Below are 15,136 nucleotides of genomic sequence, written 5' to 3' on the forward strand. Positions count from 1 at the left end.
ATAACTGACTCATAATGACACCTGCAAACTCTCAACTTACACCCTCTGTAACTAACCAGGGTGATATTTGGCCTACAAACCCAGTTAAAGCCTTATATTTCATTTTCTGCTACTTTCTCCTTGTCCCAGCTTCCTCCTGATTCGTATTTCTTCTGTGACATTGATGTTCTCTCTTTAAATGTATCTTCAGAGGGGGATCGGTACCGCCAAGACAGTCCTGGGAAGCAGCCGACACAGTCTCCTTATTCTGTTTGGTAGGAGCAGTCTGTGTTTGAAAGCTTCTCTGAGACGACAGTCCACAGCAGCCGGTGCTGCTGCCTCACCCCAGCCTGCTGCTGCAGAAACAGAGGAAAACATGAGACCTAAGACAGGCATTTTGATGATAAACATGGGTGGGCCAGAGAAGCTAGAAGATGTCCATGACTTCCTGCTACGTATCTTCATGGACACAGACCTGATGAAACTTCCCGTACAGAACATGCTGGGTCCGTTCATTGCCAAACGGCGGACACCTAAGATCCAGGAACGGTACCGTAAGATTGGAGGAGGATCGCCTATTAAACACTGGACCTCAACGCAGGGGGAAGGCATGGTCAAGCTACTGGACGAGATGTCTCCAGAAACGGCCCCTCACAAGTATTACATTGGCTTCCGTTACGCTCATCCACTGACAGAGGAGGCCATAGAGGCGATGGAGAAAGATGGAGTAGAGAGGGCTGTCGCATTCACACAGTATCCACAGTACAGCTGCTCCACTACAGGCAGCAGTTTGAATGCCATCTATCGTTACTACAGCAAGAGAGGCCATGGACCAAAAATGAGCTGGAGTGTCATTGACCGTTGGCCCACTCACCCCTTACTGGTGGAATGTTTTGCAGAACACATCCGTAACGAGCTTCTGAGATTCCCAGAGGAGAAGCGGGACAATGTGGTTGTCCTGTTCTCAGCACATTCATTGCCCATGGCCGTGGTGAACAGAGGGGACCCCTACCCTCAGGAAGTACAAGCAACGGTACAGGCAGTCATGGAGAGGCTGGGACTCTGCAACCCCTACCGGCTAGCCTGGCAGTCTAGGTTTGGCCCCATGGCGTGGCTCGGTCCACAGACGGACGACACGATTAAGGCTCTCTGCGAACGCGGGAGGAAGAACATTCTCCTGGTGCCGATTGCCTTCACGTCGGACCACATAGAGACGCTGTACGAGCTGGACATAACGTACAGACAGGTGCTAGGTGAAGAGTGTGGGGCAGAAGATATCCGCAGAGCTGAGTCCCTGAATGGAAGCCCTCTCTTCATGAAGGCATTGGCAGATTTGGTCCAGTCTCACCTGGCGGCTAACGAGCCTTGCTCTCGCCAGCTGACCCTGTGTTGTCCACTCTGCACCAACCTGACCTGTGGAGAAGCCAAGGCTTTCTTCACAACCCAGAATCTTGAGTATACACACACTAGGGACGGGAATTTTATTATCAACGTTTACACGTGGAGTGTTGAGCGGTTAAATGCGGTTAAACGGAGCATGGCTTCATATGTATCCAAATTAACACTGCCATACACACAATAAGCCTTGTACACCGATATATTTGAATAAAGTGAATGAAGCAATCTCACCATCTCAGTATAGACGGAAGACGTCATTAACATGTCATCTTTCTTTCGAGAAATGTTCCATATTCATGGAAGGATTATGGACTAGGCCAGTTGGGCCAGTTAGGGGCCCTTGACTACCAGGGGCCTATGTTAAAATATTTACAGGCAATTTCTTAAACCATATGGCTTGCAACCTCAGTAGTGTGACACGCACCTGACTGCTAGATTTTGTGATGGCCAGCGACATTGAATATTTGGTACAATAGGCCAATGCCTATTGGGAATGCATGCCCCTCTGGTTATTCAATACCCATTGTACCAATTATTGTCAGTGTACCTGTCAGAGTAGGCGTAACTGTTGTTACTGTTGTAACTGTTGGTAGGTACTACAACAGTCTGAACTGCTGATGGTCACTTTAAATTTGTGCCAAAATGGAGGAGGGAATCCTGTGGGAGTTGCTGAACTCACGGGATTAGAGTGAGGAAGTGCTAGAACCCAGAAACAATAGCTACATTGTGTAATAATTCAGTACATTAACCCCACCTGTCTGGAACTGAACAGTGATTAATCCAAACCAGTGTGCAGTATTGCCTTCAGTTTGACTCAGGTCTTCCACTTTCTGCCACACCTTGCTATGGAACATGTACTGTATGTAGTGGTTCTCGGTCAGTATGGCAGGGTGGAATCAGAGGGAGAGAGTGTGAGTGTGCGCGTGCGTGAGCATGTTGATATGCTGCCTTCTGCAAATATCTTCCGCAAAAATTGACGATCTATAGCTTCTAGATCTTCTATTTTTCCTGTATGTTTGCCTCTTTTCGGCGAATATGGATGCTATGGTTAAATAAAATCACACCCGTGTGAAGTGAGGGGCGCTTTACCATCATCACATATTATGACATATGACATCAATTTGACATCACAAAATAGCAGTTTATAAGGTGGTCCCTTATAGCCGAGGTTTTACTCTGACATGCATATGCTGATTTGCTCAGTGACAGACAAAACAAACATTAAACTCTGTTCATTGTTAATGGCATTTAATGTTTGCGTTGGAGACAAAACAAACATTAAACTCTGTTCATTGTTAATGGCATTTAATGTTTGTGTTGGAGACAAAACAAACATTAAACTCTGTCCATTGTCAATGGCGTTTTTAATGTTTGTCTAGAGAAGACAAACATTAAACCTGTGTATAGGAGGCACTAGCGCTCCTCAACAAATAATGGTTGGGGGAGGATCCAGGGATGAGACAAGCACCAAACATGACCGCAAACGAAGGGCACGCTGCCAATGGTGGTACCAGTGGGATCTCTTTTATTTTTTTAGGTTCCATACATCAAAATTAGTTTTATATATCAAATTAAATCTCTGAGTGTGGGGGCTATCTATTACCAATGTGAAATCTGATTTTGTTAATAAAATGTCCCAGGATTGAAAATGGTGGTCAGTAACGGGAGCCGGAGCTGTTGTAGGCGGTTAGGGAACATGTTCTGCTGGCATTCCGCCTGGACTCCTCTTTATGCAGAGGAGAGACGACTGTAACGCTTCCAACCTGGCATTCATATTTCATTCATTCATTCATTCATTCATTCATTCATTCATTCATTCATTCAAGTGTTTGCTCTGAGACTGGGAGGTCAAGGGGTTAAATCCCCAGCCGAGTCTTATCAAGGACTATAACAATAGTGCCTCCCTGCTTGTCACTCAGCAGTTTTTTACCTCTGGTCTGCTTTCAGGCAGGATTCCAGAGAAGAAGGGAAGATATAACCTCATGATCAGCTCTGTAACAGTGGCCAGCAAACTGTGTTCTTCTGGATCGGACTAGTAAAGAAACACATGGGAGGTTGCCGTAATTTAGAGAAGTTGATGGGTGGCTCTTCCAATATTGCGCTCTCATTAGAAGGCAGTGTAAGTGCCATCCAGCCGTTTCTCTCATTTGAAAGTGTCCATGTCCCGGAGCCATAGAGTATATAGAATCGGCTCGACGGTCGTCCTCAATAGTCTTACTTTGAACCTCTTACTGAGCTGGGATGACCAGATCTCATGCATGTCATTGCAGGCTGACCATTCCATATCCTTCCTAGTTCGAAAGTCCGTTTGGGAAGAAGATATATATGAACCCAAATACTTGTAGTCATCAACACACACACACACACACACACACACACACACACACACGGTGCCGTACTACCACCATGTATGATGTACATGTCCCTGTCCCTGCAGCATCAGTGACCCCACTTGAAGCTAATTAATTCACACCATGCATGCTGAAGCTTCATTTATGCTCCATCATAGGACAGTGTGTTAGTTTTAACCCAAAAATATCACTTACCCTACCTTTAACTGGCACAAACCTATTATCAATACCTCTTTCTCTGTCCTCTGATTTTGAACAGCCACATGTCTGCCAGTGGAAGCCAAAACACGTGACTGTGTTGCCATCTAGTGGAGAACTTATGAGACACCATTCATGTTGGCTAGTCTGTAGTTATGCACATAGCAAGTAGCTCATATTTTATATGTATACCGGTGTGTGTGTGTATATATATATCACTCATTCTTGAGATGAGGGACAAAAGTGGAAAAAACATGTCCCACACATAAGAGCCTTGTTTTATGTAAAAAATAAATTAATTCATAAAAATAAAAGCACTTGCAAAGTTAAGTGTAATACAGTTGTGTATTATTATGCCCTTAATTTCATTATAATTGTTTTCATATTCCATCTGAATTAGTTAAAAGCAGGCCCTGTACCCAAAAAGGCCTGTATTTAGCCTGTCCCCAGCAAGTGGCCACAATTTCAAACTGCCAAAAAAGTGTCTAATACTGTCACAATCACATAAATAGACATACTAAATTAAAGTAGATTGTCAACAACATAGCAAATAATATACACAGTTAATTTTAATTTATATTTTCTATTAAATATCTCATATCAAATGTTCGTCCCACGTCTCCGTCAACTCCGTCAGGTTTTTTTAAAAGTCTTAAATTAATCAGAAAATATTGTCGACAGATTTAGCCTGAAGACTCCTTTTCCAAGTCCCATTTATATTTGTTGCAACAGTGGAGTACCTGGTCTGACAAGCATTCAATTGTTTGATATTTTAAACAAACAATGTTGATAACAATGTGGTCACAGCTTTTACATGTCAACTCCGTTTAGTTTAGGGGTTAGGTTTAGCTAACAAAATTAAGCAAAAACAAAATGGCTACATTGTACTAAAGAGGGTTAAGATGAAAACAAATGCCATTTTGTCAACTCCGTCAGACGTCAACTCCGTCAGATTTTGTGTCTGACGGAGTTGACGTGTATCTGACGGAGTTGACAAAAGTGTTCCTAAAACAATAAAATTATTGTTTTTGAATAATGGGCAGTATTCTAATTTGGCACACAGTTAGAGCATGCCTTAAGGAACATTTTTGGCTATGGGGCCATCACAGATTTGTCTCGTGGTGACCATGGCAGCCATATTACAAAAGAGCCGCCTGATGTTATTTTACAATAACTCAAGTTCTACACCACCTAGGATCTTGATTCTGGTGACTAATCATACATTTTCAAGGATGTGGGGTACATTGGTAATATTTAGATTGGTCCTGTGACCATAGCAGCCATTTTTTTTTCAAAATGGCCGCCACCTGCTGTTATTTTACAATAACTCAAGTTTTAGACCACCTAGGATCTTGATTTTGGCGACTAATCATACATTTTAAAAGATGAGAAATACAGTGGTACTATTTAGATTTGTCCTGTGACCATGGCAGCCATTGTTTTTCAAAATGACCACCAACCTGCTGTTATTTTACCAATAACTCAAGTTTTAGACCACCAAGGATCTTGATTCTGGCGACTAATCATTACATTTTCAAGGATGAACTTTCTCTGGGAGAGGTAAGGGCTTATTTCAGGTGCAGGTTGAGTTTCTACTGACAGGACATTAAAAGGAGGTGGGCTTTCTGGCCTTTGACTTGCCCCTTTCAGGTACAGATGCACAGTTTGACTTCACTGGCCACTGCAGGGAACTGTGGGGGAGAAACTTTGGTCTCTTGACACCCCGATTAGGTTCAGGGTTTTTTTTGGTGGAGACTTGCCTTTCATGACATCTTTGCTGCAGCAGTTGATCTCCTTACTGCCAGTGGTGGCACACTCTGGGTCTCTGGGGCATTGTATCTTGGTGGCCTCCTGCCAGTGTTTCTCCATCCTTCTCCTGAGCTCTGTGTTCTGGGGCTCTGTTATAGTCAACTTACATTGTCTTGGCTGGAGATTGCTTTCCTGCAGGGTCCAGCCCAGTCTTGTGCAGATGGCTGCTGGCCCACCTGGAGGCCCCAACCTCACTTGTTCGGTTGGTGTGATTAGGTGGGGTGGTCTTCCCCAATCAGGATGAGGGGTTTGACCCTTTCAAACGGCAGTCTGGCCAAGTGTCTGTATTTAGTTGTGAGTTTAGATACAGGATACGATTGCTCACCCAGCCCCAGGTGACATGAGGTGAAGGCTCCTTTGATTTGGTAACATTGCTTTGGTTGACATGCTGGGGACACAGAGAAAGACACTGATGCCTTCAGTGTCTGCACATCCTGCCTGGTGGTCCTGAAGCCAAATCTTCTGTCTTCAGTCTTTCGCTCACTGTTCACCTCACCGAATTTAGCCCAAGGAGTTTGACCCCTAGTTTGGCCATAGACCCCCTAGTTTGGCCATAGCCACTTGCCCAAATGTGCCGACATGTGCTGACCTCATCACATCTGTGATGATGGCTATGGCCGTTTTTAGCCAACGTAGTGTTTTTTGTGCAAAACTAATGCTTGGAATGGATCCAGAATCATGAAAAGCCCCTAGTTTGACATGCCACATGCTACTTAAAGCATAATGAAATTTAGAACATTTAGCCTTATATTGGTTGTTGATGGTACCCAACTTTCAGCAGCTGTCAAACATGCCCCTAGGGTGGTCAAATAGAAACCAATGTGGGATATGTTAGTAGACACCTTTACAAACATTGGTGAAGAAAATTCTTGGTAAGAAATGTATTCACATATTTTATATTATTCTGATAATATTCCCTGAGTAAATTGGTAAAATAATAGCAGGTCCACCATTTTTGAAAATGTCTACCATCCATGGTCACAGGATAAATCTAAATAGTACAACTGTATTCCTCACCCTTGAAAATGTATGATTAGTCACCAGAATCAAGATCCTAGGTGGTGTAGAACTTGAGTTATTGGGAAATAACAGAAAGTTGGCGGCCATTTTGAAAAATGTCTACCATGGTCACAGGACAGATCTAAATAGTACCAATGTATCCCACATCCTTGAAAATGTATGATTAGTCACCAGAATCAAGATCCTAGGTGGTGTAGAACTTGAGTTATTGGGAAATAACAGAAAGTTGGCGGCCATTTTGAAAAATGGCTGCCATGTTCACAGGGCAAATCTAAATAGTACCACTGTATTCCTCATCCTTGAAAATGTGGGATTAGTCACCAGAATCAAGATCCTAGGTGGTCTAGAACCTAAATCAGTTAAACTTGTCAACTCCGTCAGATGTTCGTCAACTCCGTCAGACGTTCGTCCCGTGATGATTTTGTTAATTTCCAAAGAAATAGAAAATTCGCTGTCAAATCTTTTGTGCTTATGTATTGAAACACCAACTGAAATGATACGTAATGATGTTTTTTTTTTTTTTTTACATGGTTTTCATGTTATAATATTGAAAATAAAGGTTGAAATGACGTTTTTGAGAAATTGGATATTTCATAATAGTGTGATATTGGAACAAAATAATATTAAAAGATTTGTATTACTTAACTTGATTACTGAAAGCCATTATAAGATAACTGAGGACTTTATATTATTGTTGAAATGATAAAATTCAATTAAAAGGGATTTTAGTGTGTCTGACGGAGTTGACATGAATCAGGTATTAAGTGCATAAATGTCCCATTTTAGAAAGAAATGTTATGCGAAAAACCTGTTCCTTCTCAAGATTGGTAGTTGAGACCTGTGTCTACAAATACATCTATTTGATTTGAATGTATCTTTAAAAAAAAAAAAATCCAGTTTGAAAAAAGTTTTGTCCCTTATCTCAAGAATGGGTGATATATATATATATATATATATATATATATATATATATATATATATATATATATATATATAAATCACACCTGTGTGAAGTGGCACTATAATATATTAATGTCTAACTCATGTTGATATGGTGATGTAATGGTGATGTAAAACAAACGGTGCCAACACAAACATTAAATGCTGTTAACAATAAGAGACAATATGACGTATATTTTCCCTTCATTGTCAATGGCGTTTTTAAAACAAACATTGAACTAAAAACGAACATTAAACCTGTATATAGGAGGGGCTAACGCCCCTCAAAAATAGGGGGGGGACTCTTAAGGACCAGTTTCGATTTGCAGTTTAGAGCCTATAGGGATTCACATTTCTTAATGGCCGTTGGTAGCGCATTCCACATTTTAGTTCCATATATAGGAGTGAAATTAATTTATCCCCTTGTTTGAGCCAAATTTGGGTTGCACGTGGTTTGTTGAACTTCCTCTGGTGTTGTGATTGTGGACTTCGTTATCTTAGTGGTGTAGCGAATCTTGTAGACCAGGTCCATTGCAAATTGCTCAGGGCCTTTCAGGTGCTGTGGTACCATTAGGTGCATGCATATAATATATACCATATAAAAGGAGCCCTCATACAAGGTTTCTAAAAAGGCAACAGAAATACCTTGAATACCATATAAAAGGAGCCCTCATACAAGGTTTCTTCGACTATAATATAGTCGAAGAAACCTTGTATGAGGGCTCCTTTTATATGGTATTCAAGGTATTTCTGTTGACCAGTGAGGAGATCCTGTAGGAACCTTTTTCTTTGGTTGACTTTTTTGATTACATTTGTGGCCATTTTATATAAATAACATTCTCACCCACTTTAACTAAGAAGCCTTCTGAGATTACTATTTGATCCAAAGATAATGGATTCAGTTTTTCTCAGGTGTAAATGTAACAGAGTTTGGTGGGTTCCACTTGCTCCATCAGTAATGACATTTCTTATTGGTTAGTGGGCGGCACCTCATTGAACAACACTGGTGTCCACATTTAGAGTGGTGTCAGTCTTACATGAGACATGCCCATGGTAAGATATGTTCCTCAGCACACTATATTTTCAACAAGAGTCTACTATGTTTACTGTGATACTGTGATGAATACTAGTTGTACCATCATGAAGTGGTGATGTTTTGTACATGTTTTCAATTCATTATTTTGACATACTAAACTGTAAACTCTTTATACAAATATGCTCTTGGTCACACTGTTAATTCTGTTATAGACGTGCTGAGGATTGGGTGTGTTACACAGACAGAAACTGACCAGATACGTCTGTGTATTTACCAGGTACATTGTGTTGTTATTTCCTTGAAATCTGTGTTGTATGTTTATTGAGTGGGGTCAGTCTAACATGACTATGAGACATGCCCATGACGTGCTGAGGATTGGGTTTATGTACAAAAAACACTGTGAGAGCAGGCAGGCGCATCTGCTACACTATACTTAACAAGATAGCGGTCTTATAGTGTTAATGTAAATGGGCTCCTCATAATATGGCTCTTCTTTTTCTTTCGTTTCGTGTATCATCATCAGATGTCCAGCTCAGTAGCGTGCAGCCACGCCCTCGTCTCAGGTCCCACATCGAATAGGCCGGCCTCCGAGGGTGGTTTGGGGACAGGTGGTGATTATGTGGTCAGCGGTCTGCTCTGGCTCCCCACACTCGCATGCTGCTCCGTCCGTCAGGCCCCACTTTGTCATGGATGTTTTGAAACGTCTGACCCCAGTTCGCAGGCGGTTCAGCAGGGTCCATTGCCGGCGTGGCAGTTCCTCTCCTTCAATGCCACCTCCCGGGTCCTGAATGTAACGATGGATGCGTGTTGGCCCGGCTGACTCCCACTCCTGCTTCCAGGCTGCTTCCAGCCATGCCTCTGTAGACAGGTCCTCAGGGATGGACCTGAGCAGCTCTTGTGCTGCCTTGTTGTACGGGTGGCGGGACTTGAGTCTATTTAGAGGCAGTTCTGTTGTGGTGGTGTTGTGCAGGATATGCCAGTCGTGTATTCAGGCTTTCCTTTTATTAAGGCTAGGGTAGAAGCCTCTCGTCGGAGGCCGGCTTGACTTGTGGGCTTCTGCACCAGGCTGGGGCACAGTACTCAGCTGTGGAGAAGACAAGGGTTTGTGCGGAGATTCGAAGCACCTTGGCAGATGCACCCCATACCGGCGAGACGTCGGATTAGTGAGACTCTAGATGACACTTTGGCCCTCACTTCTTCAAGATGTTGTTTGAAGGAGAGGGCTTGCTGGAACTCCAGGCGCTTGTTGTTGACGAAGACATGCAGTTCCCTTCTTGATTCCCTGTTGTTGAAGTGGTAAACTGCTGAGACTGTCTTGCCAATGCTGAGCTGTAGGCGCTACCTGCTCAGATAAGCTGCCAGGATGCTCATATCCTGGTTTAGGCCCGCTTCCATCGCCTCCCATGTTGGTCGTCGCATCGTGATGACTAGGTCGTCAGCGTAGCAACATTTCCGGGATGTTGTCTCCGGTATAGATTGTGAATGTATATGTTGAACAACATTGGTGCGAGGACAGACCCTGTCAAAGATTACCCATGTATACATTTATGTCAGGCAAATGCAAATACAAATTGAGGTCAAGTTTCTCTCTCTCAAAATATAATATGATAATTGAATATTAACAATCAATATGCAATTGAAAAGAGCACACTTTGTGCACACACAGCTTTGTGCACGGTTCGGTTGGCTAAGTCAGACATATGCTTGAGTATGTGCTGTTTACGCCTATGCTTTATGGCCGTGATAGACACCTGACGGACATTGCCTCAGTGTTTTCAACCAACACTGTTCTCAGGAAATAAAACATATTTTTTTTCCGTTTGGAAAGAATATAATAAGGCACATGTTGAGGTATTAGAGGTAATACTATAAAGGCGTGATTTGACGTAATTGCAGAAAAGTGCGACGTTGCAACATTTATTGGAGCTCCATAAACAGAGATCTGTGACAGCATGCGGATTCATATTGCATTGAGATTAGGGCGCGTCAGCCACCTCGCAGGCACCCCGCAGCCCTCTTTAACATTTGGGGCAAGAGTCTAATATTCTGACTCTGAGCCTTAATTAATTTATATATTGATTTTAAATGCACAACTCTAGTGTTCACTAGAACAGGCGTATTGCATCCGGATCCTGGTTTTTAGACCACATAAGAGTGGGCAATGTTTAGGCCACCTTTTCTAGGCCTTCCCCCAATTTTGGGGTGAGCAGTGTGGCTCCTAAATAGGGCTGCTCAGTCATACAGGGGTCTGCCGAAATCAGCTGCCACTCAAATCCCAGCTGATAGCGATCATAAATTAGCCCTGTATCGCTGACGTGCAGGGATCCAACTAGAGGCTCCCAGTTCATTCTAACCTGCCCCCGTCATCAGATATCCTGACCGCTGCCAGACTTTGTCCAAATCAAAATCCATTGCTGTTCTGGATCCACCAAGGTCAGCAACTCTACATCTGACCTCAAACCCTTAGATCTCCATACAGTATGTAGCTGACCTGTTCTGACATTCCATATGTTGATCCCTCCCCTCACATCCTTCCTGTTCTGACATTCCATATTATGTTGATCTGTCGTCACCTCATATATATATGCCATATGACCTCATGGCATGGCTGTACTGGCCCTTATATGGCCCCCCATGCCAAAGCGCCAGCACTCACCCAGCAGTCTGCCATCACCCAGGCGAATGCGTGCACGCGACCTTGCCCTTTTGGGGCGACGCCGCTTCTCTATGAATATATAACAAGTCAGCTATGTGCCCTCTGGTCAAGTGGTCCAGGCGCATGCCACATATAGGCTTTGGCCTGACAGCGTGTCGCGTGTTCGAGTCCCGTTCATGACAACCTTTGCTGTGTGTCTCTCCCCTTCTCTCTCTCCCTCTTTCCTGTCTATCTTCACTTGATACTATCAATAAAGGTCAGCTATGAGGGAGGGCAAAATGTATGATTTTCTTCTTTTTGGGGGGGGGGGGGGGTTGATTTATATCGCGGGTCAAATTTGATCCACTAACACCAAAAGTGTTAACAGGATTGTAACACAATGCAAAGGTTAAGGGCGAGACGAGACCTAGACGAGACAGAGTAAATGAAAATATGGACTCGAAACCGGAATCGGAATTCACAGAATACAACACTAAATCTAAAAGTTTGTTTCCACCAGGCCGAAGGCATGGGGAGAGAGTATGTTTTGCACTCCGTCCGTCCGTGTGTCTGTCCGTCGGTTACCAGCTAATCTCCGGCACAGTTAACCCGGTCGATGCCAAACTTTGCACACACACTCCCTAGATGCCAACGATGAACCTCTGCCCCAAATGTTCCAGAGCGGCCTGTTATAACGCCACAACCTGACCTTATTATTATTTTTATTTTATTTTTCTCCACCTGCATGTAATGCTGCTGCCAGTTGCATTGTGCAGTATGTGACGATAAATATGTATTCTATATTTCCATACACACATTTCCTTTATGTGTCTCTGTCTTTCTCATCAAGCGTCCTGTTAAGGTGCTATGTGGTTTATTGGTGGTTGTACTTTAAGTGCCTAAACAACCTCACAACTTGTTTTTTTCTATGCTGTAGTGTATGAGAAACACATACTGGTCGCAGTTCACACAGTTACAATGACAGAAACACAAAATGTTCCCAGGCCATTCTCACCAAAATGCAACTGCGACTGAGGTTTGTATGACGTGCGTTTGTACGTGAGGTGATTATTATTTTTCTCTGTCTGTGTAAGTATGTGCTCCATGGGAATACTGGAGAACTCGGGTCGCCGACTCTTCTTCATCTTTGCCGAGATTTCTTCCCCTTTCGCCGACTCTTCGTCACTTTCCGGTCCGAGTTCTGTCTGAGAACTCGGACGGAAAGTGACGAAGAGTCGCCGAAACGGGAAGAAATCTCGGCACTGGAGCGCGCATCTAGCTACTGCATGATGATCATGCACGCTGATCAGACAGCAGATCAATAAAAGCATGCAAAAGCATTCAGCCCATATAGAGAAGGAAAATAATTAACTCCAGGCTGCATGAACAGCCTCTGGCTCGGTTTTCTGCCCCCTCAATATCCCAAAGTTCTCTGTTGTACTTCTGGCTAGTTGGCTACAAGGGTAGCTTTGCGGACTTGTGGTAGTCGAAATGTAAGCGAGTGACAGCGAGACGAGATGAACACATGTCGACCGTATAAATGCAGAGACCTACTTGGCATTATTAATTCCATTATTGGCCATTTGGCCTGGACGGAGAACGTTTACAGCCGCTGCCGCTTCCTCCTCCGTACGGCTTACGGCTATCAAGTTAGCCATGTGCTATCGATGTTTGAGGGATTTCTCGTCAGCGAAAAGTCAACAAACAGAACACGGTGACATGCTTGCTGATCTTCCTTAATAATAAAAAAAAAAGGCTTAGCCCATGCGTCCAGTGGCTTTATAGGTAGCTTAGATCTGGACTGGATTTATTTATGTTTTGGACTAGAACTGGCGGACCTCTGTACTGTAGACGCGCATATGCATCCATCATGCAGATGCGATGCATTGTTTATTGATGATTAAGCCTACAACAATTTATTTATATTGTTAAATGTTGCTTTTTTGTTTGTCTTTTAAAAAAGGAGCATAAATAAATGTATACCATTCGTCTACCAACTTTAATTATGTAGCCTATACATAGCATATTACATTTGGGGTAGCCTAGAAAAAAATCAACCACTATCCGTTAATGACCCGGTTAATCCTGTCGGCTAACCGGTTGGGAAACTATCCGTTACTGACATCCCTAGTTAGCACAGTAGCTAACATTCAGAAACTTGCAGCTGCAGCTGCTGAAAGTGCCCCGAAACGTGGAGAATATTCGGCAGAATCTTAAGAAGATTCGCCGCGCGACGACTCTTCTTCAGATTCTGCCGAATATTCTCCACGGTTTGCCGACTTGTCTTGAGAAGTCGGCAAAAAGGGTAAATCCGCCGAGTGTTCTTGTTACCCTCCATGGAAATGTGGTTTGTGGTCTGGTCTACATTGACACATAAGAAGCCCCTCACACTGACTGATTTCATCACTGATCACTGATCAGTGACACCTCAACAACATCTCACATTACAATCTGGTGAGTTGATCTGCTTAATTGGCAGCTTGTCATACATGCATTTTTTTTAATCTAATTTTGCATCAATCTGATTAGTTTTTGTGTTACAAAGATACAATACAAACAATATAGCTGCGAGCAGCGATAAGGCGGGACCAAGGAGAGGGAGAGATAGAGAGAGAGCACTATTACACTAAATACACTTTTTACATTACTTTGATTAGTTGATCATTGATGCTGAGTGCCAAGCAGGGAGGCATTGGGTCCCATTTTACAGTCTTTGGTATGACCCGGCCGGGGATCGAACCCTGACCTCCCAGTTTCAGGGCGGACACTCTAACCACAAGGCCATTGTCTGGTCAGCTTATAATACTAAATATAATGTAATATACCTGTGCTGTGTATATGTGCCACTTTTATAAGTGTTTATTTGGACGTTTACACAGGTATAATATTGCTTATAAAGAGCAGCAGTAACATGCTAATAATGTAGTATGCATATGTATTACATAATTAATTATGCAAGTTCCTCCCAGAGACACGCCCACACTACTCGTCACTACCCCACACTGATCCCACCCGGCCGCATCTTTATTACAGTGATTCTTCGTGAGCCGTGCAGGCGTGCACCCAGTAAACTGCATTTTTAAGACAGAGCGTTGTTCTCTTCTAACATGCTACAGTATCTCAATCACATTCTTAACATGATTGTGGAAAACTGATCTCAGAAACAAACAAACAAATAAAAACAAACGTGACCACATGTGCCCATCTGCATTGTAGACGTATCTGGGTAGAAGATAGTATAGTTCTGTTTTCCATTCAAGTGCAGTATTCTGTTGATACAAATCTAATACAATCACATGTACATACAGTAAATGATGACTAATGAGGAAGGTGAGGAACGAAGAGACTGACTGTTCATCTGTCTGACTTGCATATCTTGAGAATCGTCTGACCGATTGACTTGACATACACCATGTGTACATACACCATGTGTAAACCCAATTTTGGGTGTACACCGCGTTGATAAATAAGGGCCATAATATCTCCCAGAGGATCAGAGGGAGTGATTTGAGTAGGAAGTGGTTCGGCTCAGCTATGGAGAGCCCTGATGCTATCAATATGATGTCATAGTAATGACGTCTTAGACTGGCCCGATAGTACGTTAATGAATAATGCAATTCTCTGCTATTAGCATTCTGGTTTAGACAGATTTTGCTAATGCTATAACTTTATCCACTGTTGTAATGTTTTCGATGAACTGTTGGGGTTTGCTAATGATTATCTGTGTGTCTCTGTATAAGGTAAATGCTTGGTTAATGTTTTCTACTCTCA

The 15,136-nt window shown here is 43.0% G+C and overlaps 1 protein-coding gene across 1 annotated transcript; it reads left to right on the top strand.

Moving 5' to 3' along the window:
- Nucleotides 1-268: 268 nt before the first annotated feature.
- Nucleotides 269-3,833, top strand: LOC308312383 (ferrochelatase, mitochondrial-like; the record flags this gene model as incomplete). Its single annotated transcript, XM_080758987.1, has 2 exons — nt 269-1,434; nt 3,815-3,833. Exons 1-2 carry the CDS (start codon nt 356-358, stop codon nt 3,831-3,833), a joined length of 1,098 nt encoding a protein of 365 aa, XP_080615113.1. The 5' UTR covers nt 269-355.
- Between the last annotated feature and the right edge of the window lie 11,303 nt (nt 3,834-15,136).

The sequence above is a fragment of the Protomyctophum bolini genome (genome assembly GCF_963924005.1).
Source record: "Protomyctophum bolini genome assembly, chromosome: 3".
In the NCBI taxonomy this organism is placed as follows: domain Eukaryota; kingdom Metazoa; phylum Chordata; class Actinopteri; order Myctophiformes; family Myctophidae; genus Protomyctophum; species Protomyctophum bolini.